Below are 25,388 nucleotides of genomic sequence, written 5' to 3'. Positions count from 1 at the left end.
TGAAGGCTTTGGAGTAGCATACTGGGTTGAATTAGGCTGAAGTTACCTGCATTAAAAGTGATTTTGCTATAATGGAAGTATAAATGTTTTATACAGCAAAATTTTTGTTTTGCAGATGGCTTATTCAATCAGTATATCAGTCAACAAGAATACAAACCTCGCTGGGGGCAGATCATCCCCAAAAGCACCAAAGGTAAGGATGTTTCTTAAGATATAACGCATGTACTGCCAGTTCTATCTTGTTCCTTTGAGGATATTGAGCAAGAAAATGATGCAAGAAAGCCGCCTGTAGGACGGTTGTTCTAGGGAATGGTTTTGTCTGACAAACGTGCATTTGCCTATAAGGTCAGTGAAATGCAACCTGGTTTCTGGTTGAGTAAGGAACATTAGCTGTAACTTTGAGGATAGCTAATCAGTTCAGAAACAAATGTTAGAATATAGGATAAGCGTGAGAGCAGTTACCTGTATGACTGCATTCAACACATCGAGTCAACTTAAATGTACAGCAAAGAGTGGCAAATAAATACATTACCTTAACAGGGAGTATTTTAAATTTGAGGTGCATCTTTTGAAGTCTTGGTCTGTTATATAGTAAATCTAAACTGCAGAATCTTTTTTCATCACTTTCTGCCTTGAGAGGAGACTTGTAGCGGCAGCCTTGACTACAAAATACAAAAATTGCTGTCGTACAGCAAATGCAGGATTCAAGGTGACAATCGCCAAACGTGGAGCACCGTACCCAAACCTCTTGGGAAGGGTTATCTATGAATACAAGCAGATTTCTCTTCCAGCAGGATGTGGGTTATCTTTCTAATGTTGCTTCCCATAGATGACACCTGTCCTGAATGCTTAAGATGTCTAAAGCAGTTGGAAAGCTGCTTTAATTGGACAGTTGGAATTCCCTTATATGTGAGCATAAGTAATTGGTGCAAAGCTAGCTATGCTATATCTATACCATTACCTCTTTGCTTCCATCCCATGGGTACGTTGCCTTGTCATTTGAGTATCTATTCTCCCTGCTCAGCCTTCAGGCACCTCTCGAGTGGGGAGAGATGGAAGTGGGAGCAAAAGGTTGTCTCTGTCCTCACCGCTGGAGAGCTGCAAAGATAACTCAGACCTCATTCGTGAGGACGTGCATGTGTCAGGAACTCTCAAGCTCCTTTCCAAGGCGCTCAGAGTTGCAGTGGAGTACTATATGCACTTTAGCTATCTGTACTATCAGTCACCAGATAATTCAATATAAAACTGTGCAGTTTTATAATGCACAGAGGGATACTACTTGGAAAAAGTCTTTAAAGAATGGTGACTAAATTGCTCTGCTTCCGTGTAGTATTTAGGCCAATACATGAGGACGTATCTATCTTTGGTTTAAAAATTTTATAAAGGAAAAACTCTCCCCTCTCTGTTTTTTAAAGGTGATGGGGAAGATAGCCGACCAGGGATGAGAGGTGGCCATCAGATGGTTATAGATGTTCAGACAGGTGAGTAGCTGCTAAATTTCTTAACTAAATTATTTAACTGGATATTTTTCAGATAAATATGCAAATGTGCTTTTCTTTAGACTGTATCAACTTCAGGTTTTGAGGAAAAAAAATGGACTTTCTAATAGCTTATTTAAATACTCTGCTTTCCCTCTGGAACTATACTCCAACTGCCTTTCCCACCCCCCTTCTTCCGTATTAGTTCTCTGTTAAGCCTTAGTTGTTGTCTTGTCTTAAATCAGAAACCAAGAATAATTGTTTTTAATTTTTTGTCCCTCCTACCCTCTCTGAGCAGGAGCTTAAGCAAGAGAAGAGAAATTAGGGATGATTATTTCCCTTATCTGCTACATACTATGCTCTTTGGAATAGTGCTTAAGCAATAAATCTGATGTGTTGAAATATTCCTTGTATTTTGTTTGCGTGGTTGGTAACTTCCACAGTGTGCAAGAAGCTGCTGTTAAATATAATTTGTTAGATATTTTTTACAAAAATGTTTCCTATAGCAGTTTAAAGAATGGTTCAACCTCTGTTTCAAAGAGCCTGCAAAGAAAAGAAAGGCAAGGGGAGTATAAGTAACAGTTCTGGTGATTGTTGTTCTCCGTAATTTTCTGTATCTTTGTCTTGCTTTTATTTAATCAGATTTCTGTGGTATGTCATTCCTTACAGAAATAAGGAATGCAGCTGCCTGCATCTTTGCTAAGTAAATGTTTTTTATGAGTAAAAGGATTGTTCTTAGGAAAGGAGGAACAAGATCGGGGTGTGCGTAGCAGAGAGGAGTATAGGGTGGCATTGAGAGAGTTGGCAAAAAAATTACCATCGCCGTATCTGTTGTGGTCATATGGACGGAGACTGAAGCATGTGACAGGATAGTACCTTCCAGAGTAATTTGCTAAGTCATAGTGAACAAGCGAAAATGCAGCAGTAGCTGCAGTCTTTGGCTTTTACTCAGAGTGTAGTTACTGCTGTAGAGGAAGCACTCGAATTATTTTGTATATGAAAGCAAACTTTTTTTTTGGTTGAAGAGGTTTGACATTCATTAGAATAAAATGCTGCTGGAGGATTGCTGGTGTTTGCCTACAAAAGAAGCTGTGAACGCTCCCTAGTGGCCTCAGTGAATAAGTAGACTGTGGCTGTTCCACAAGCGTGCCAAAGAAACATGAGGCTTGTCAACTTGGAAAGGATAGTCCTTTAGACCTCCTGAAAATAATATATTCATAGTAGTGCGAGCCCTTGTTTCCATTTGTGTTGGTTTTCTCAAGTCCTAGTAAGCTTCTTGTCTCTGCTTTTGACTTAAGTTTTCACTCTGCTTTAACAAAGCAGTAAAAAGCATTGGTATCTTTTTTTTTTTACTTGCACAAAACTGGCTGGAGAGCACCTACAGAGGTAGAGTCCTGATGTGGAAGAACAGGATCTCCCTCTGTCATGCTAGTGGTTGCGGGATACCTTCAGAAAGGTTCTCTCTGGGATATTTGGGAAGTTGCTCTTAGTTTTGCTTTCAGGCCCACTGAGGCTTATAAAAGGCTAAATATTTTTGAGATTATCAGTTTTGCCATTTAATTTGGCTCACGAACAGGCCGGGGGAAGTTCTTGGTGCTGTTATTCTTAAAACCAGCTGTTGCTGATTACTTGAGTTTTCCTGTTGAATATAGGTGGTGGTTAATGAGACTGTGGGAATTTAGCCAGTTGTGTCAGGATGCGTGTTACAGACTGGAGCTGTAAAGCTCCCTGGCTAACCTTGAGCAAACTTAATGGAAAAAGGAGCAGCGGTGTACTCTTTCCTTCAAAGACATCCTCCCTTCCTTACCCACGCACTTGTTGAGTTGTTTTTTTCAGAAGTCTTTGGCAACTGAAGGAAAATAAGCTCACTTTGTACTTCTCATTAGAGGGGTGAGGTCCTTTTCAAAAACTGAATTTTCTTCAACTTTTATCTTTTAGAAATGAAGTGAAACACCAAAATCATACATATAAGGAGGTTTGAAGTTTCATATCACATAAAATAGATGTTGGAAGCAAATTTTAATCTCTGATGTCCAGACCTGCTGTAGCTGTAACTGAACTATAAATGGTTCTACTTTTTGATTAACCTCAAGGAAATACTAACCAGTTATTACTGACTACAAAAATATCAGTTTATTTTTCATAAATTTTGTAATAGTACTGAGCCTGCTGGATGTGCACGTGTTAGCGTAAGGATAGAGGATACAGGTTGCTAAGCAGTTGAGCTGGATCTCAAGTTACTGGTAGTGCATTGAGTCACTGAGACTCTGTTTATGCTCTAAGTTTCAGGTACAGTATAGTTTATCTTGGTCTAAACTGCCTTTTAGCGTGTTTTATCTTCCAATTAGGGTAGGCTGAAAGTAACTGAAAGAGCAATTGTGGCATCTCTGTTGTCAACCAGTAACTTGTGCTGTAGCTCATTTCTATCTGATTTTCACACTCTTAATACCTGCTGCAGCTGTCTTAGAATAAATGTAGTGTTCTTTGCTTTGAAAAAATCTTAAAGCAGTTTGAAATGAAAGTGTAGGCATTTAGGGATACAGCATTGAGAATGCAGCCTGATATCTTCCTATATAAAAAAAATAAATTGGGAGTTACTGATTCTCACAATGTCTTGCATGCTTTTAATCATATTAACGCTCAGAGTGAAATGACTCTGGATGGCAGAATTAGGAAGCTGCTTTTGGTATGCATGTGCAGAAACATTTACTAAGAGGCATTCCCGGTTATAGTTGGAAACCACTGTTATGCAGTTTAAAACTTTAGATGTAAATGAAAAGAGAAGGCTTATGTTATTTTTACTTCTTCCTGCAAGGTGCATATCTTACGTAGCTCTCCACATGGGAGGCTGGAGAATTTCTGCGCTTTCTTACGAGGAAGGAGAAGTATTTGAGTAGTCACAACCCAGGGACATTGATTAAAACAAAAGTATCCCCAAAACACCAAAAGTGAAAACAACCCCAAAAGTACACAAGAACATACTACGTTAAGCGTGCTGAATGCCAGTCATGAAAAACTATACTGCTATTTATGTAGACCCTGGTGAAATATTCAAGCAGTAAAACGCGGGCTTGTATATAGTACTGTGTTTCCCAGATGCATTAAGCCCTAATGCAGTTTTGGACAAGGATGTAGGCATCTAGCACTGGTACCTTGATTAACATAACTTTGATTATACCCTCTCAGGCCTTTTTATAAATTTAGATATGGCATGCATTTCAAAATACCAGTGCTTATTCTGGAAGAAAGTGGAAATGGGTAAGTGGATTGCCAAATTCAAGTTTTAAGGAATAAGTTTAGAGGAATAGGTGTACTGTGTTTTGGAGATTGGGTTTATAATTCCATGATTAAGGTGGAATTGATCTCTGCGCTTACAGGGCAGACACAATTTTATGTAAACGACAGTGTAGTCCATAAAGCCATATAATTCATTTGGTAACGGAATTGCAGACTACATAGAAATCATTCTATTAAAATAAAAAATCTTTTGTCATGTGTCCTGTTTGTTTAGACGTTCATCTTTTATTTCATTTGGATAAAGCCTTCTGAAGTTTTCTGATGAGCCTGCTTTAGAAATAATAGCTAGGCAACCACGATAATTTTTTTGTCTGCATTTCTCTTCTCTTTGGCAAGTGAAGCATTTTTTTGAAGGAAAATAGTAGTGCAGTGGTCTTTATTGATGTGTTACCTCTGTTCGCTCACTGAAGTGAAACTACTCTGTAATTTTGGTTGTACATTATTTTGCTTTTCCTTTTGTAGGAACAAATTCTGCTTACTTCATTCTATTAGATAAGTGAGAACAAATCTGTAGGTTGGGAACAGTGGGAAATTCAGAGTGGTGGGCATGGTACGCCCATGGTATATGTGGGCAGCAGAGTGGACATGGTGAGGCTGGCTCAAAAGCAGCGTGGGAAGATGAAGAAGATGAAGTGAGAGCAGCAGACATGAAGGATGCTGTTTTGCCTGAGGAAAACACTGCTATCCATAAGATATTTAAAGACAGGACTTGTGTACAAGATGAAGAGATCTCTGAAACAAAACACAGATGGCTTCTAAGCTCCAAAACACAAACAGCTGCTGAATCCTGGAGGTTACTCAACTTCACAGTGCTTTTGCATTTGAGAGGAAGACTGTATGCCTACCCAGACCAGCCCTAGCCTGACAAAACTTACATCCAGCCACCATCTACACTGAACTGTGATTCAGAAACTGAGTAGCGTAATACCTCAAGAAAATTTAAGGTCTAGCTTTATAGTTGTGTTCCAAGTGCTCCCTACAAAGTGGACAATGCTGCTTGCAGATAACTAAATCTATGGTTACTACATAGGGAGGTGACATCCTTTTGTAGAAGGCTTTTGAGATATCTTAAACCTAGATTTTTTTACTTCTGAGATGGGTCTTTTTTAGTTTCAGGAACACTAATTCTCAAATATGCCCTCAGCAAGTTTGGGCTGGTAGCAAATTGAGAGGGCAGTAGTTGATGAAGTAGAGAATAGGACTTTGAGTCAAAGGGACCCGACGCTGCAAGGAGAGCCTTGTGAAGTTCAGCCAAGACAAATGTGGAGTCCTGAACCTGGGATGTAACAGCTGTGTGCAATAGTATAGGCTGTGGACTGACTGCACGGAAAGAAGATTTGCAAGGTGGTAGACAGCTGAACGTGCGTCAGCAATGTGTCCTTGTGGCGATGAAAGCCAACCTCCTGCTAGGCTGAATTAGCAGAAGTACAGCCAGCAGGTTAAGGGCAGTGATAATTTCCCTTTGTTTGGTACTTGTGAGGCCACATCTGGAGTGCTGTGTCCAGTTTGGGCTCTGATACAGTAAGGATGGTGACAATCTGAAAGTGAACTCAGTGAAGGGCCACCAAGGTGTTTGGAGGCTGGAGCACATGGTGTATGAGGAGATGCTCAGGGAGATGGTTTTTTTTCAGCTTGCAGAAGAAAAGGCTTGCGGGAGGATCTTAGAGCTGTCTTCAACTAGCTGGTGGGAGAGCATGGAGAAGATAGATCCAGACTCGTTTTGGGGGGTGCTTAAGGATAGGATGAAGGACATCGGACACAAATTGCAAAGGAAATTCCAGTTAGTTATTAGGAGCAAAAAAGATGTAATGAAGATGATCAGTCATTGGAGCAGAGGTCTAGACAGTCTGAAATATCCACCCTCTGGGATACTCAAAGTGTGACTGAATACTTCCCTGCGCAACCTGGTCTGTCCCTGAAGTTAGCCCTACTGTGAGGGGTTGGGGAGACAACTTGATGCACTGGATGACTTGCAGAGATGTTCTAGGTCCATAATTCTTTATTGTTCTATGGGGAACTAGTATAACAGAGACATGGAAATACCATTTGACCAAATGGTTTAGTTAAACATGTTACTAGGGTTAGAATGTATTCATTGTGCTGATATATTAGTAAGTAAAACCAGGGATGCTCAGGCAGACCAAACATCTTTTATCAGCCTCGCTTTAGCAATTTGCTGTGTATATCCTAATCAGGTGAGGAAGACTCGCTGTGCTAGAATCCCACCAAGGATTTCACCACACAGAAGATGGACTTAATGGAAGTTGTAAAAGCTGACTTGGAGAACCCATCTGAACCTAGACTGAAACTCCCTCAGGATTTTTGGTATTTAACAGGGATTGGAGAAGGCTACTTTGCATAGTTTTCTGAAAAATAGAACGTAAGGAGAGGTTGACAGGCAATATGTTTATTTTTTGGGGCATACCTGCTCAAATACTTTGCTGAGGAGCGCTCTGGCACCTTCTAGTCTTCCCAAGAGTAATGGAAGAAAAGCATTCAGACGTTATAGAAACATTTTTCGTTCAGCAAGCAGTTTAGAAATGTTCACAGAACATATTTAATTCAAAGTGTTGAATTTGTATTCAAAAATAAATGTAGAGGAGATAAGGTTAAGATGCTGGAGTAGAAATTTGACTTCCTAAATGTAGCTGGTAAAAGCTTTGGGTAAATATAACTGCTTTCATGTTTTTCATGTTGCCTTGCAGGTAGGTTTGAAAATTCCTCTGCTCTGTCCCTAAAGCAGAATAGAGGCTTGCTTTAATAAAGCAGCATCCATATTGCTGTGTTACATATTGCTCCGATACAAAGGAAAAATCCTTCCCTCTGCCAGAGCAGGATCCCCTGCTCTCATCTTGGGTTCCCTAGTGCTACTAATGTAGAAATAGTTGTATTGATGTGAGACTGCTATGCTTCCCTGGAGCTTCCCCTCTCCTGCTGCCTGGAAGCTTGTGGTATCTTCCCTCTGTCCGCCCTCTTCTTCGAGAATTTGCTGATATGTTGTTGGGGCAATGCCCAGGAGCGCTGGGCATGCATCCTGGGTCTGTAGCGGTTGGAGCTCTGCGTGCAGGATGAAAAAATAACCCTCCCTGCAAAATCCGAGTTGACAAATAGAGCAGAAGGTATGATACTGGTTGGGGAACAGAGTGAAGTTCGACTTCTTAAAACAAACAAGCAAAACCAAACAAAAAGGACCCCAAACAACTAATTTTCTCTTACACCATGGGAGAACAATTACAAACTTTAGAAGAACTGTGAAAAATTATTTTCTTGACATTACCAGCAACAAATGCATTTATGTATAAGAAATGTTCCTTTAAAAATACAGAGACTATGTGTGTATAGTTCTGTAATAAGACTAAAAAATGGTAGTAATTCTGAGTCTAGATAGGGATTGAGCCATTCTTTCATCTGAGCTACAGTTTTACATCAAGATGAAAAATAAGTTTGGCACACTGTTCATGTACACTTGTGTTATCATGGTTGCTGTTGGACTCTGGGGATGCTCACAGTTTGCGCTAGCTGTATGATTGTACTCCTCTTTCAGTGCTTACGTGCTATTTAAATCTGTCAGCTTGATTTAGGTAACTTTCAGAAATCTGAGTTTTCATCGGATTCATTCAGGTTTGCTATTAAATTTCATCTGAGACAACAAAGCCTTTACAGGCAGGCATGACGTTTTGGCAAGGCCCCAATAGGATACTTAGCTGGTGCCAAATCTTTTATTTTTCTCGGCTATCAATGAAGCTGTTGTGGTAATGTGGGTTTTGTGAGCTGTGAGAATTTATGCGCACAAAGGGACCTGCTCTTTGCAGGGAACACTGGGAGCCCTGAGTCCAGGAGGAAGGGTAATTAAAGTTAATGAACCAGGGTAACCTTTCCATGGTGATGACCACTATCCTGATGGTAGGTAAGGGTCAGGGACTATTCCCATTTTATAATCGCAATTCTAACTCTGCTCTTTAATTGGTGTTGGATTAAAAATTGGCCATTACCTCCATAATAGAACTGGTTCGTCGATTTTAAAGGAGTTTTTCAAAGCTCTGCAAGTCTTCAGTGGCTTGTTCTTCTTGGACTTGGCTTTGTGTCGTGTTTTTAATACAGTCTAAAAATGAAGTATTTTTAGCATTTGAGACCAGATAGTGATGTTTTATAAGGGGAGCAGTTTAGTTATCTCTCCATGTCAGAACAGAGACTTCTTCCTTAAATGCTTCCCATATTCAGAGACTTTGTCTAGTTTTATCAGCAAGTCTGAGAAGCCTTTGAACTTGCTGTGCATGGAGCAGTTGTGGGTTTAAGGTAGCAGGCTCTAAAGAGGGGCCTGAAACACTGACTTAAATCTGTAACTCTTCTACCTACTTGCTTTTGCGGTATCAGGTAAGTTACTTTATGTAAGACGTTTCCCTTGAAGAGGATTTCATGGTTGAAATAAATCTTGCTTTGTAAGGAATGGACTACATGGAAAAGCTTTACTGCTGCAGTCTCAGAAGTCTTTCTAATCGGTAGATCTTGCACCAAATGGGGTACAAGCTGAGATGTCATTGATAAACTACAGCGCAGGGTATCTAAAATGGTAAAGGTTGTTCATTTGTCTGTCTTGAATTTTAATCAGAAGGCTGTGGATTTGATTGCCTCTTATGTATATGTAGAAATAGAAAGTGACTCCTTGAGAATCAGCTGTCTATCAATGCTAAAAATTTCCATTACTAAACCGAAGCACATTTCTTTGTCCTGGTGACTGGATCCATTCAAAGAGGAGCAGTGCTTTAAGTAAGAATTGTTTTCAGTTTCCCTTCTGATAGTCTGTCTGTTTGTCACAGGTGTTTCGTAGCTATTAGCTTGTTTAAAGGCATTCTCTTAAAATAAAATTAACATGTCCTTCTTTATTTTTTAATAGAAACTGTTTATTTGTTTGGTGGCTGGGATGGAACTCAGGATCTGGCTGACTTCTGGGCATACAGTGTGAAGGAAAACCAGTGGACCTGTATATCCAGGGATACCGAGAAAGAGGTAAGTTCTGCAAACATCCATACAGTTAACAATACGTGAATTGTTGCACAGAAAAATGCCATGCTTATGAAGTGCTTGTATTGATATATAGTGTGCAGAGTGCGCCACAAAATAGACCTTCAAGTTCTGAAGACTCTTTGAAATGCTTACATTGGGAAACTGTGAGATGGATGTAAATTTGAAGCCTTAAGATTACCGGAGGGGAAAGGTTTATTTCTCAAGAGCAGGCTGATTGGTGAAAAAGAATTCAGTGAGTAGAACATGAGTTAAATAATTTGATAGGACAGAACAACCGAACTGACTAATAAACATTTCCGACCTGAACGCTGGTGTTGAGCTTCAGAAACAAATTGTTTGGTTTTTAGCCTCTGTCAAAAACGTGAGTAGAAATGGACAACTAACAGACAGAAATCTAGAGGACAAGGGTAACTGCCAGAGGCCACGCGATCCCAAGAGCTTTTGTGGTATTTGAGCCATTTTCCTTGGCGTGTTTTGCTATTTGACATAAGGAACCTCTGAAATAAATGTAGCTTGGGTTATAGGAGGTAACAAAAAAAAAGTCCAAGACCTTTGTCTTGTTTGATTAATTTTACTGTATATTGTGACATGTTAAATTTCCATGTGGTTATTGTGTTTTGAGTTTGTTACTTGTTTGTCAGAGCATAACTTCAGGAAATTCATGCAGCCTCTCCTTGAAGGTATGAAAAGTTTGATTTCCTCAACTATTTGAAAAAAGTATAAAACCGTCTTATTTCCCATTTGTATTTTTCCAGTTTCTTGTCATAGCTTATTTTGTGAGCTTCTGTACCAGATTAAATAACACTTTAATATTGCCACATTTTCCTGGCAAAGGTGTTTAGAGGTTGTAATCAAGTAGGACAAATAGCCTGAGCTGAAATAAAATCTCACAGTAAGGCACTTCCCATAGCCTTCAAATCTCTGTGCGTCATGCACTTACTGTTTCTAACATCCTTTACAAAATGGGCAATAACAAAACTGAACGCGATATTCCAGTATCTATCATAATAGAGCTGTATAAAGGTAAAATTGTCCTTACATTTCATATCCTTGTAAGCTGGTTCTTTTACTCCTGTTGTAAGTCTTTCCTCCCCCCCTGCCAGCCCTTTCATCACTGTTTAGAGCTCTTGCATATTTAGTGATATGATACTGAAGCTGGATTTACTCTTTCAGGGTCCAGTCCTGTAGGCTGGGCTTGTGTTGCTTCTGTTTGTCTTGAGCTGTGGGTTTTACTTGAAGAAACATTCGCTATTTACCCAACAGGTAACCTCCTAAAGATAAGGAGGGGAGGTGTGTGTGGCATAACAACAAGTGGAAATCGGGACTCATCTTTTTCATCAACTATATGGTAAAGATAAAGACCTAGACCTTCCTTTCCTTTGTCTCCCTTTATAAGGAGGTCAGGAAGATGAAGGACAGCAACAGAAAAGGAGGCATAACAATTTTAACTGTCTCTTTTTTCACTTTTCTTCTTGCTTTGCAGCCGCTTAGTGTGTACATTTATCTAGCTCAGGATGCAGTGAAATAGGACCTTCCTGTCAAAAGGGGGTTACTGTGTTTTTCTTCCTGCAGAAACCAGGGTGGGTAGGTCTGGTGTGTGAGGGATTAATTTCCTTTCTTGCTGGGATCCTGCCTCATCCAGTTGAGCTTCTGTAAAGCTTGGGAGGCCTGGCTGGGATGCAAGACATCAGCAGTGCCAGGAACAGCCTATGTTTTCTCTTGCAAGTTCCTCATGCCTGACTCTAGCAGGGTGATGCTGGGATGGGAGAAAGAATGGATTTGCAGAGGAGGGTTGCAGAAGAGAGACTGTAGAAGAGTTGTGAGTTCCCACAATGAAGTGTCTATAAAGGGATTTTGGAGGAAAAGAAAAATTACAGGATGCAAAGGAAAGTCAGGAAATTCAAATGGAAGAGGGGAAGGGTCTTGAGCTGAGAGGAAGCAAGGAAGAAGAATTTAAAAAAAAATTTAAAAAAAAAGAGAATGAATTGAATGTATGGGCAATTTTTGAAGAAGAGATGTACTTAATAGAGAAGTGCAAAGAAATGTGTGTGTCTTGAGAAATGTTGTTCTGGAATGGATATAATCTGCAGTGGAGTTCAGAAGAAGGCCTGCCGAGGCATAGTCCAGGATTTTGGTGACTTACTGAGTACAGTGAACTGGCAGCTGCTGTACTTGCAAGCCAGCAATGTTGTGGGGTTTTTTTGGTGGTGTTTGTGTGGTTTTTTTTTTTTTTCTAAAGAGACTGGATAAAACCTGATTTAGAAATGAAAAGGTCAGTCTCAAATGTTGAAGAGTAAATTCAAAAACAAAGACTCCAGATGTTTCTCTAATAGGGACATCAACTGTTCACAAACAGTTTGCTAAAAGGAAATGTCTGTTGACGTGGAATTTTAAAAAATATTCAGAGTAGATTCCAGTAGAACTTAGTCTTATTTTTGTGTTGTATTGTGTTGGTTCTGCTTCTAGCTCTTTTGTTCTAATTAATCAGTGACAGTGGTTAAATTAGCCATTCAATAATTAAGCTTGGACAAGAGCGGAATATGGTAGAAGTTGCGTCTTATCTAGGGTTATCGTAGGGGTAACACACAGTAACGCTTTTGGGATAAAGGCACTGGTAACTTCTGTTGCAATGCATTATGAAAAGGTTGTGTGACCTTTTTAGTAAACACTGTTGCTGCTGTTTTTCGAAATTTGCCAGTGAGCTGAAGAAATGTCTGTCACCTGAAGTGGCATTTGTGATTTTTTTAACAGTTAGACTACCAAAGCTGATTTTCCATAGCCCTTTTTATGTCTGGAAGGAAAAAAAATAAAAACGCTCACAGCACTGCTGGAGTAGCTGATCACTTATAGCCTTACAAAGGGGGTCTAGAGGACTGGCTTGCAGTATTGGGCTGAACCTCCAGTGTATGTTCCGCAGCTACTGATGGACAGAGACACCTGACTTAGAACTTGCCTACCATTCCTTCTGTGTATGGATCTGGCAAGGCTTCTGCAGTCCTTGTCAAATCATCCTCCTCCAAGCCTGCACCATTCCGAGGAGATGCACCATGGAGCAGCTCATGACTTCTCAGCTGTACCCAGAACTTCTTGTCCTTCTGTCTCCTCTGTGGAGTGCTTGACTATGCAACAGCTTTACTAACCAGTTGGCATGAGGCACGGCCAAAACATGTTTATCTAAGAGCCTTCTAGGGTTTTTACCCTGAACCAAGTGGAATGTTCTGACAAATGCCGTTGTCTCCAGGGTTTATTAGTGGTTGTAGATCAGTAGATCTTTTCAGGATTTGGGAATAAATAGTTGTGAAAAAAACAAACCCTGACATTCCTTGGACAATTTGATCTTAAGCCAGTGTCAATTAATGGAGAAACTTAAGGTGTCTGTTCTGATGCCTAATGTTTCTAGTTTCCAAGCAGCAACTTCCTCTTTTGAAGGCTAATTTAGTGAAATCCAATACAGGAGGACAGTTTAAGTGAACCGTAGGAAAGACTTTGCTTGGTGTAACTTGATAGTTCTGTGGATTTTTAAATAGGATCAAAATGTTGAGGGATATTGATGCCTCTGGAGATTTGATAAATGAGAAGAGAGTGATAGATGGCATGTTTTGTATGTCGCTAGTATTCCTGTACCTCTTTTCAGTATTTCCTAGAGACATGAGAAGAGATACAGGATCTCCCTTCAAACAGCATGTTACTGCATAAATTGGTAGCTTCTGTGGTGCATATTTGTAAACATGGTATGTTGACTCATCCTCTTTCTGGGTTTTTTAGAGGAAAATCCTGTTCACAAATGATCTCTGTGAAGGACGTGGAAATTGTGTAAATGGGTTAGGTTTAGGTGACACTGTGTTTCTCAAAAACTTTTAAAGTGTTTCTTGCCAAAGGCAGAAGTGAAGGTCTTGTCATAGGTTAACTGGTTGAGAGGATAAATCGTTTTTCACAATGAAGGAAAGCGTAGGTCAACAAGTGCCTACTGTTCAGTAGGTTCAAAAATGATCTAGAAAATCGGTGTATTGTAAGGTGACAGTTTGCTGCTAACACTGAGTGCTTTTCCAGGATACTGAAAGTAAAAGCTGACAAGTATAGAAAGATCTCGTAACAGTGAGAGCCAGGGTTAATTTAATCTGCTATTGTATTTCCAGTTAAATTTTCTATGGTGTCTGCATGCATTTCTTTATGTTTGTTGACATGGATGAATTTACCCAAAACTTCAATGTCATATTACCACACAAGCATCTTACGCATTTGTAAGTGTTTGTGACACCTGTGACTGATTTTTTTTTTTTTGGGTGTGATGCAGAAATGCGTAAGCTTATCTATGTAAAGCTTTTACTCTATGCTGTTTTAAGTGTAGGAACTGAACTATTCTCAAATATTGACTCCTCCCCACAGATGGTAATATAATTTGGAAGACGCTTTAAGTAACTTGAGGATTTTTTTTGTTTCAAATACTGATGTTTATGGACATGAGATCTAATATACTGAATCTGCCATGTTGTACTTCTGAGTAGTTCCAGTTGTACAGATGCTCAGTTGTACGAGACGCCTGGTGCCACAAAAGCACATAGGGAGAAAGCAGCTGTCCCCAAAAGCCTGCAACAGAAACTTGGATACTGCAGATATACCTCTGAGCCAATTTCCTAAATAGTGTAAATGCCTACAAAAGTAGGGACAAAGAAGGCAGGTGTTGAAGTGAACCGAATGAAAAGTATTCTAGGCTGATCCTACATATCACATGCTAATATTTTATTTTCCTCTCTGCTTAGTAGCATAATGGTTTTAAAATGTTCTAGCCAGTATTCTTTCTCCAAATGTGAGAGAGACTTTCAGATATGCCTGACTAATTTCTCCAATGATTTCCACACAGGCAGCCTAAAACAAAAAGACCCTGTTGAGAATTTTTTTTTTTGGAAACTTTTTTGAAAAGGTTTTCAACTTTTAAAGGTAATTTGTTACTTGCTTAGGCTACCTTGTGTGCCGAAGGAGCTCTGTCCTCTCAACCGTTGTTTATTTGTCTTTGACTTTTTTGTTTTAAAAAGAAAAGATCATCCATATTTTCAAACAGCTCTAGGTCTTAAGTTATTCAGTTCCATCACTAGGTGCCTGTAGTTCTTCTGGCATGAAAAAACCACAGAAACCCAGTCAAACTTCAGTTATTCCTAACACCAGATGTTTCAATGTGTGGAGATCCTTTTCCTCTACATATTGATATTGAAGTCACTCTTATAGAGAAGGGAGTACTTAAATAAATGCATTATACATGGTGTTTCGGAGGCTGCAAAACTTTGGCAGTCCTCAGCTTGTGTGTGCCAGTCTTCAGATGATAACATGGATTTCCAAACCATCATAAAGCCTTCAGTTGCAAAAGGTGCAACTTGTAAACTGCTTTTACACCTCAAAGTAATGCATCGTGCGTAGTTGATTTGTGGTGTTTATGTTCCGATAAAAATCACCACTTCAGCTCTAGCTTATGATGAGCTTACTGCTCTCATCTCTGATCTGGAATGTGGCTTTATTTTACTTACATGACTTTATTAGGAAGTTATTGCATCATCCAGTTCCCTGTAAATTGCAGATGAGGCAGTATACAGAAGCACGCTAGGGTGGCTGTGAATGCATCTCGGGGAAGATGACACATTATTCAACTGTGTAAAGTATTACAAAATTTTCAGGTAAGGAGTTAGTGAAGCGATGGATAGTGGTATAAGAAATGCTGATTTATATCCTTTTGGGTTTTAAAGGCACAGAAATATGCACCTGTAAGACAAGAGCCAGCTGGACTCCCTGGAACCCTGCATTTCACATGGAATGGATAGGGGAAAAGGATTTTAAAATAGGAGCGTATGCAGGGGTAGAAGGTGGGAGGAAAGCTTATTCTCTTGCCAGCAAGGTGAAAGTAGCTTTACACACCAGTCAACTTTGCTTTGGGAGTAGAGTGGTGTCTTATTTCAGCTAGGCTGTGAAAGCCTTCCGTTATGTTAACACTCCTCAAGCTGTACAAATACAGAAATCCCTAAAGAAATATCAGTTATCCCAATGTGGTAACATAGGGGAAGCATTCTCAAGTAGTATCATAGACAAATCCTTAGCTAAATTGTGTGGATAATTACATGCTTGAAAATGTAGTAAGTTTTTGTGGACCTTGCTGCTAATAAGTATTTCTGCCACCAGGTTTTGGAAGTAATTAGGACTTAAGCTTTCTGAACTGTCTCAAGAGCATATACTGGCAGAATGGATAGTGCATTGATATGTTGAGTTCTCAGACCTGAAAGAGCTTAGTATGTTTAATAGGTCTTAATCCATGAGTTTTCCAGGGCATGTATGTGATGGAGATTTTATTGATGCTATATTCAATAAGCTGTTGGGTTCTAGTCCTTGCATTACTCCATGCATGCTTTGTTTTCAGTGCTTTCTCTTTAAAAGCTTCTCCACACGGCTTGCTGCCAAGTGTTATGCTTACTCTTCTTAATATATGGAAGAGAAGGGTTTAGTGTGGTGCGTCACAGACCTCCAGTGAAAATACTTGCACTGTTTCTTGGCTGATTTTCCTCTCTGTAAGGCATCTTCAATTTTGCAATAATTTGTTTCTGAAACTATGACACAGCAGAGACTAGCTGTGTGCTGCACTTCCAGTGGTAATTGATGCGGTTCCTGTAGCTGGATAACTAAATTATGTTCTGAGAATAGCTGAAAGGTGATATAAACAAAAATTCCAGAAGCTACATCTCTCCTCATCTGTCAGTTCAGGAGAAGGCACGGCAGTCGCCACTTCTGGTTTTTTTTCAGTGCTGAAAGCATTCTGTTCTGGTGTGTGTGTATATATTTCTTTTGCTGTGTTGCTGTAATAGCTTAACAGAGGAAGCCTGCATTAAACTGTTCTTAGTATCTGTATCCCTGAGATGGCAATCTCATAGCCGTCGGTTAGCCTGAGGGGAAAAATTATACAGCAACTTGTATGACTTTGTAACACCTCTGGGTACAAACTACTCCTTTGTCATCTGTTTAAGACTGTCTTCACTTTCTCAGAAATATCTGAGAGCCTGTGGCTGTCAAAGTATTTAAACTTGTAATTTCATGTTTATCTATCACCAGCTTTTCAAGGACAATTAATTTAAAAAAAACCCCAAACCTTCAGAAATTCTAGCTTTGCTGTATCCTCGTCTTTGTGGCTAAGCAGTCCATAAATGACTAGTTAAATATTTTTCAGCCTGCTAGCCTGTTGATCTGCAAGTGTGACTGTAGCTAAGCCAAATAGTTTGCATCTGTGGAAAAACCTCTCTTGGCTGGACCTTCGCTAGCCATTGTTACTGGTAATGAGAGGACAGCGTGAACTTGTGATGCATGCAAAAATGACCTCATTCAACATCCTGCAATTGTTAATGGGGTTAGTTAAATTCGGCACACGAGGGATGTTGTCCTGAGGGCCCATCTCTCAGAGCTGGTGAAAGCTCTGGTTCTGTGGTGGGTCGTCTGTTATATTTCATCAGTGTTACTGAGCAGTTGATGTGTACCAAAGCAACACTTCATTTCTTAAAGTTTAAGAAGCTATGATTTTATTCATGTTTCATCAGTGTGAGTAGTGCTCAATTTGCAGGTAAATTGTGTCTTTTGTTAGAAATAGCACAGTATTGATGTCCTTTTGCTTCAAGGTTGTCTTGTACTGGTGTATTACTTCAGTGCTTCTCTTTTGCATTTGTAAGCTGAATCACGTAGGCTGGATGACTTACTTTTGACTGTGAACTAAAGCCTAGACAAAACCTTCATATGTGTTCCTGCAACCTGCTTCACATAAATGAAAGTATTTTTTCATGCTGTTTCCATGCTTGAAGCTTTGAGGTTTTTTTCCCTTTCCACTATTTCACTTGCCTAGAAATTCTTTTGATCATAGGATGCCTTGGCTTACTGCAAGATAAGATCCACGATGTTATGTGTTACTGGAAGGCCTTGATGGTACCTCGGTGCGAGAGCAAGCCAAGTGAGAGCACATAGCTCGGAAATAACCCAGGAACGTGGCTCCCTGCACTGGCAATAACGCAGGCATCGGTTGCCAAAGTTGTTTCTGCACTGTAGGTAAACTCATGCAATGCAGCTGTCAAAAGCAGAATATTGATGCTTTGGAAAGTTCACAAGTCAGTTCATAGGGCACATTTTATTTCTGTAGAGGTGCGTTAATCTAGGTTCATCAGCAGCCAATAGATGATGTGCTACTTCATTCCTCTGTGAAAATACTCTGGAATTAGTTGTTTCTGCAAGCAGGCCTACTGGGAGACTAATTTTGAACAGGTAATCTCCTGGGAATAGAACATTAAGCATCTATTCGTTTTCATAGCAGTGCTCCTGTGCTGCACGGAGTCTGTGCTCATCTGTGCTGTGATTAACCTGCACTGATCCCTTAAGGAAGGAGCAAACAGTCTGAGCAAAGTCTTATGCAGGACTGGAAGGGGTGGGCCCCTCATGGGTCATCAAATCCAGTCCTGTGCTATCATAAGGATCATGTCGTATGATCTCCGAGCTTAATCATTTGACTTATAAGCTCATTGAACTGTTTTTCAAAAATAGAACACCGGACCATTTATTCCTTACATCTAGTCTAAGCAGGAAAAGTCTCTTTAGGGATGCTCAGCTTGAGGCCATGAAGTATCCACAGTGAGAAATCAGGACTATCCCAAATGTGTGCATGCTTTTAGGAAGGAAAATAAAGCATCATCCTGTTTGTGGATTTTTTTTTGTTTTCTCACCTTGAACAGATGAATCTAAACTGTGTGTTAAAAGCTGCCTCTGACTTTAATCTGCTCCATCATGTCTGAGTCAGTTGCCCAGAAAGGACTTTGCCACTAAATCTATTTATTTGCATTGCTATAGGAGGGTATTTGTAAGCAGATTAGCCATAGCTCAAATACTATGTCAACTGCCTGACTGAAGCATATTAGCTGTGGCTAGATTTACTAGTAGTCAATTATTTTCAAATACTTGTCAGAAACTTTTTTGATATTCCAGCCTAATATTTGTCATAAGACATTTAACTGTTCTGTGTGAAAAATTGTCAACCTATGGCTTTCCAGTGCTGGTCCAGGGGAGTTTTAAGTGTCGTGATTCTTAACCAAGTTCTGATCTATTTAATAGGCTTCCCAAAATATTTATTGGTGGAACACATTTAACTGGCGTACTCTCATAGAATATTCTTTATAGCTGGTACAGCAGCTGTAAAAGTTGGAATATCTGGTATCTTTCATAAATAGCAGCAAAAATATCTTAGAGTGGAAATGCATGGCTGCTGACCTAGTGTAACTCTTAGCTTCATATGCTGCTTTAAGCTTTTACTTACGGTGAACTCGCAGAGTAATTGAATGAATTGAGTGTACGTTCAGCATCCAGAATATGTGTTTTGGAACTAGACTCCCATCTTGTGCTCCTGGAAACATTTGAGATGCCAGTTTAATCCTTTGCATCTACCCTGTGTGACACTGAAAGGTTTCTAAGTCTAATGCTAGAGCTGTCAAGTCCTGGACATCAAATGACACATGTAGCACTGATTCCTACCTTCGTAACAGGGTAGGAAAAAGCAGCAGGGATATTCTATTTATGAGAGTCTTGCACGCTTAAGAAATTCTTATAGAGGGCACACACCCCTGGCTGTGTACCTGGCCTGCTGCGGCCACAAGCGCTGTCGTGAGGCTCCTGTGGTGTGACTGAACGTGCAAGACCCCGCTCCATCTGTGACTTGGCGCTGGCTGCGTGGGCGTTAGGAGCAATGCATCAGCTTCCGCTCCTTTTGCTTTGTGTTTTGGACTGATGGGCAATGCAAATGCGCTGTCCTACTGGAAAAAAACAATAGATTGAATTCTTTTGTTAGGTTTCTGGCACCTCTAGGTTATGAGAAAGTTAAAATGCCTTCTGTGAGCAACTTGTATGGGATGCAAGTGTTGTGTTTTGTGTATGGCTGTAGTTGTTTCTCCTGCTGAATTTAGTACTTATCTAGAGTAAAGCAAATAATTTTGAGCTCCAGCTTAGATTAACATTTTGGGAGTACGCATTAGCTGAAGACTGGTGTTGATAAAGCACTAACAAGCTCTAATCTTAAAAAGCATATAGACTTGAATGAATGCCAAGAATAATATGCATTTCCTTTCATTTTCAAGATTGTGGAGAACTTTCCCTTTTTTTTGAGGGGGGGGATGGGGTGGGGGATGGAGGAGGAAATGAATTATACTCTGAAACTGGGAAATGAGAGCAATTAATCTCTGCAGTTGTGTGTAGGCAGGAGGGACTATTTGTTGCATGACAGCCTGCTCTCAGAACTGGAAACAAAGTAGGTTGTTTGTGTCTTTTTATGTCCTCGTCCTAGTTTGCTTTAGGACAAGAGCATTTACCTCATGACGCTTATTTTTGAACTTTATACTGGAGGCAGTGTTCACATTCCATTCAGTCTTTTACAGCACCAAGAAGGGAGAATTAGTCAGCTGTTCTTTGTTTTTATTTCCCTGACTCTTGAACAGGGTCCAGGCTTGCTCCTGAGGTTTTTCATCTGGAGCAGTCTGAATAAAACAGATTTTCTTGCAACTGAAAATGCTTTATTTGCAAAAGGTTATGATAATCAAAAGAAGCCAAGCTCCCCCAGTTTTTGTTTGGGGGGTGGGATGGGGAGTGGAACTGGCTTCCCGCAGTCCTGTTCACATTAAAGCGGGTTTGTAGGACATTTATTTTAAAAACAAAACAAAAAATGAAAGCTATCATGTTTGCGCCTTAGCAGAGCATGCCAGGATGCTGTTGCTAAGATGATGCATGCTGATTTTGGCATAAATAGTTATTTGAGCAGACCCTACCCTAAGGAGTTGAGTCCCAATCCTTTCTCTCCTGTATAGGAACAAATCAATTATTCTAAGGAGGCAGTGTTGTCTCTCGGTGCTGTTGTGTTGCTTTTTGAAAACGTTTTGTAAGTTAGTCCTTAAGTGGGATAATTGCTTTCAGCATTTGCAAGTTAAATGAAGAAAGCTCTAATTAGATTTTATAAAGTGGCTTAGCATGTTGAGAAGGCTTTTCATAAAGTATACTGTGTATTCACTTGGCGTTGCACAATTGAATTTCGTGTAGCACTGACGAAACCAAAAAATCCTATTTGGCCTTGGTCGCTCCTGGGCGCTTAAAGGATTGAAAGCCTGTCTTAGGTACTCCTTGCTATACATACTCTCTTCCTTTCCCTGCCATCCCACCCTCATCAGGGCGTTTATCTGTACCTTAAAGACCAGAGGAGTTGCATCAAGACCAATCTGTTTGAGGAAGGATATCGGAGTTGGGCACAGAAGCTTGGTATTTTGTAGCACTTCAAAACCGGGCCATGGCACATACTATTTAATCTGTTTTAGCCGTTATTATGCTGTGCTAATTGTATGGTGGTGCTGCGTGGCAGAGAGCCATTTTGTTCAGGTTAGTCTTAGCTCCGTGTGGGCACTTATTGAGTTCCACAGAAACTGAACAGTGCCCATGCTTAGTAATCTTTGGTATTGTGTGGTGTCCTGTAGGTTAGAAATGTGATATGCTAATGCTTTACTATTGGCATCGCAGCCTTGGCATAAGCGGAGAGACTGACCAAAGCAGCGTAACACATTGCTTGCCATCTGAATAAGAACTTAGCCTAGTCACAAGCTTCTTTCACGTGTGGTTTCTGCAATGTGCGTGCCAGGAGCTTCCTGATGAGAATTGGAAAGAGTCCCCAAAGCCAGTGTTTGTTCAGATCATTTGGGCGCTGTTGCTGGATGTGACTTACTAGAGCCTGTTTTAACTAAGATGTACCCTGTTTAGGAAGTAATACCTTTATTAAATCAGTCAATCCGTTCTTGAAGCTTCATCTGAAAAAAATGTAGATCCCATGTGCTTTAATAACTTTGAAGACAGTTCAATGAAACTAGATCTAAAGAGCAAGTACTTAATGAGAAGTTTTGCATTGATTTGTTATGACTTCAGATAACCACAGGAGAAGATGAATGCAAACTGGTCAAAACTGTTATTTGCCTTCTGCTCTGCTCAAGAAGACTTGGGCTTGTTTAATCTTCTCTTGTGGTTGTCACTGTGCAGGTGAAACTGTCTTTATTAGCTGCAGATATGTTAGTATGTGTAGAGGAGTAGCAAGTACAATGGACAGTTTTTGTATGTCTACAGCTTATCTTTGGTGATACGGACCAGATTTGAGTAAGGGTATAGAGATCTTTATTAAGACCCACTCACCTTTGGACATTAACTCATGGATCATCAACTGGCCTACATCCTGGCAGGAAGAGACAAAAGATTATTCTCCTGCTCTCTAAACATACATGATCTCTTCAACCATAGGTTAAAGAAAGTCATGTCTGTTATGGCCAATTTTTCTCACTTCTTACTTACAATAGGTCAAGTTCTTCAAACGCTTCTGGAATCAACAAACTCTTTCCCGTTTGAATCTGGTGGGTCACTTTCTCCATGACAAGTTGTGGCAGTGTGTTCTTTGTCTGAACAACAGGCTTGCTATTGTAACCACATGAAGTATGCGTCTTTGGATGAACATTCGCAACCACCCACGAGCTCTTGATTCACTTAACCACATGTGCCTTGAAGTGTTTTATTCATTTTCAGTGTCTACCCGTATCTGTCTTTGTAAATGGACTTTGTGTCCTCCTTTGAAGTATATACATACTACCAGGACTTCCATAATCAAATTGAGTAGCCCTCAAGCAAACGCGGATTTAGGCCTTTCCCCTGTTCTACCTCAAATGTCAAACCAATGTGTACCACTGTTTAATGGAGTTATTTACTCATATTGGTAAACATGTAGACTCAGTTGGAGACTTTTGGCAGGTTCCATGTGATCTTGTAAGTGATATGCAGGAATAACTCCAGTTTTCTTTGAGAAAAGATTATTAATTGGATGAAGTTTTCTTTATTACAAGTTCATGCTATGGTAGGCTCTGCAAGTTCTGAAGTGAACTTGAGGTGATGAAATTTCTGTGTCTGTATAGATGAAATGGTCATACTTAAATCCTTTAGTTGCTCTTTAAAAAGGCAGTTATTACTGTGTGAGATGTGACCAATACATATCCCAAGAATGAAGATATTTTTCCTAAATTCTTTTCCTCAATTTAACATAGTCTTAGGATTTGAAATTTGTATGTTGCATACTTAGCCAGTGCTGTTGATACCAATGGCTTGAAACTGGTATTGTGGGTGCTAAGTGTCTTAGATTCATGTCTGTACTTAGATAAATTTCAGTTGAAGGTGCAGCAATTCTTGAAGGCAAGGCAGGTCTGGAAACTGATAAATTGGAGATTTATTCCTGAAAGTGCCAAAGACATTGTTTGAGCAAATTTAGTAGGATTTACTTTAGACCGTAGAGCATATAGAGGTGAGGGAATGGGGGAAGATACTTAAATCAGCAGGTTCAATTAAAAAACTGCAATGAAAACACAGGTAGGTCCTAATGTTTCATCTACGTGGCAGCTGTGCCAATGCAAATCTGTGCTCTTTGGCAGGGGACCAATGGTGTATCCTTAAGCATCCCAGCTGCATAACTAGAGGTGGACTGGGTCTGCTGGGGTTACTTTGTGAATCGGGGGCTTGTGAATACACAAATCAGTACTTTTCATGCAAAGACACTACCCTTTGTGTTTGGAACAGGGTTCTTTGGAAGATACTGATTTGTATTTTCTAGGAACGAAATGAAGTATGTTGCCGCCTTCTCTTTGAGCTTCTTCCATGTGACCAAAGGCAATGAATGAACTTTTGCTGCATTTCAAGATTTTGTGCTAATATTTCACTTCTAACAATATTTTTTTTCAGAAAAGAAAATTATCTTAATTGCCATGAAGTAACTAATCCTCAAAGCTGTAATCATTGCTGACATAATGCTTCATATTTACAAAATACAAACAGTTCAGTTCACCTCTTCAGATTGTTGTTTTGAGTTACTGTAAACAGTTTCTTGTAACTGGTCTTTAATCAAGAAATTGAATCTTATGAGTAGTAAAGTTTTGACTACAAAAATGTTGTGTTTCCTTTCATATTTTATCCAACTTAGTGAAATGTATTCCATCAGTATATTTTAAGTTTCAGTAATAATTTCGGTATACTTTTTTCCATGAAATTGTACAATTATGAAGATTTGTTTTCTGTAAAGGTGGTATTTGGTAGCACTTGGAGCAAATATTGTGCTTATTATTTGGTGTGGCATGACTATTTTTCTTTAAGCCTTCTAATAAATGGTGATTTTATGTTACATCTTTGCCTAATTGCATAATCTTTATTTTCAATAGATTTTAATAGATTTTTTTTCTTTCATGCTTCAGTCTTCTGTACAGCTTTTTTATTTCTGAATCGAATTATCAGTTTTCATGTTGGCTTCCAGACTTACAAAGTTAGCTGACTAGCATTGTTCTGGCGTCTACATTTATAAAGTGCCCAAACTTTATACAAACTTAGATCAAATAAACAGCTATAAAATTTATCTATAGGCATGATGCCAGATTTTTTTTTTCTTTGATTTATTGCAACTAAGGCTTTGCACATCTAGATTTCTCGTATTTCGGAGTACGAGAATATCCCTGTCATGCTTCAAGATGAGTGTACAAAGGCTCTCAAAATTAAATTTGGGAAGCAGAAGTGATACTGCCCGGTACTGCTAGCACTGAATAAATTACTCTATGATTTAAGTTGAGCACTTCTGGATGAATAAGCACATAATAATTTGACAGGGGCCCTCTGTGTTTTTCTTGAAGATCATAACTCACGCAGTTTTGCTTACCGTGGGAAACTTTCTTATAGTTGGAGGCTGGAATGGCCATATCTATTTGTGAAGGACAGGGAGTGCTTTTGTTACCTTCAAAGACCCATTACAGGATATGATTGCTTGTAGGAGTGTCTGATTATGATCTGTTAGAAAACAGCCTATTAATAAAACAGAGGCTCTTGTAATAGAGCACTTCTTAATCTTCCTATGTAGTTATTTATAGGCTGTGACATCTTAATTTGCCTCTCATGTGCATCAACTTCTGTTATTTTAAAAGATCAAGTAGCTTTCACACACCTCTGAGAATCACTTCTGGAGGAAACAGTCTGTTTTCTAAGGAATCTTACAGAAAGGTTTCAAGTCTTAAATTTGTTGTGAAAAATGCATTAAGGTTTTTGCTGGTGTCTTTCTAAGGACAAAGAAGTTATGAAATGTCCTTTTATATATATATTTATATATTAATCCTGTATTTGTCTGATTACAAGCAGATTTTCTTGAATTCTCAAAGGATTTCCAGTTGCTGATAGTAATTATTTGCCCTTAGTGAGTGTGCCATGACCTACCTGGAGCTATATTAAATGCATTATTCTCTTTATTTTTGTGGTTGTTTTCTTTATTAGAGTGGTCCTAGTGCCAGATCTTGTCACAAGATGTGCATTGACATCCAACGAAGGCAGATCTACACGCTGGGACGCTATCTGGATTCCTCCGTGAGGAACAGCAAATCTCTGAAAAGTGACTTCTATCGCTACGACATTGACACAAACACATGGATGTTACTAAGTGAAGACACTGCAGCGGATGGAGGTCCAAAGCTGGTGTTTGATCATCAGGTCAGCTAC

General features: G+C 39.6%; 1 protein-coding gene across 8 annotated transcripts in view; it reads left to right on the top strand.

The window, feature by feature from the left end:
- MKLN1 (muskelin 1) overlaps positions 1-25,388 on the top strand; it is a 97,082-nt gene that overhangs the window by 41,240 nt on the left and 30,454 nt on the right. For all 8 annotated transcript variants that reach the window (XM_054844836.1, XM_054844826.1, XM_054844806.1 and 5 more), the window contains 4 exons: positions 116-193; positions 1,416-1,481; positions 9,670-9,782; positions 25,167-25,379. In XM_054844836.1, coding sequence (XP_054700811.1) covers positions 116-193; positions 1,416-1,481; positions 9,670-9,782; positions 25,167-25,379 — 470 coding nt within the window. The remainder of the gene's footprint in view (positions 1-115; positions 194-1,415; positions 1,482-9,669; positions 9,783-25,166; positions 25,380-25,388) is intronic.

Source organism: Grus americana, chromosome 1 (assembly GCF_028858705.1).
Source record: "Grus americana isolate bGruAme1 chromosome 1, bGruAme1.mat, whole genome shotgun sequence".
Taxonomy (NCBI): domain Eukaryota; kingdom Metazoa; phylum Chordata; class Aves; order Gruiformes; family Gruidae; genus Grus; species Grus americana.
The sequence above is the reverse complement of the archived record's forward strand: the minus strand, read 5'-3'. Positions and strand labels throughout refer to the sequence as shown.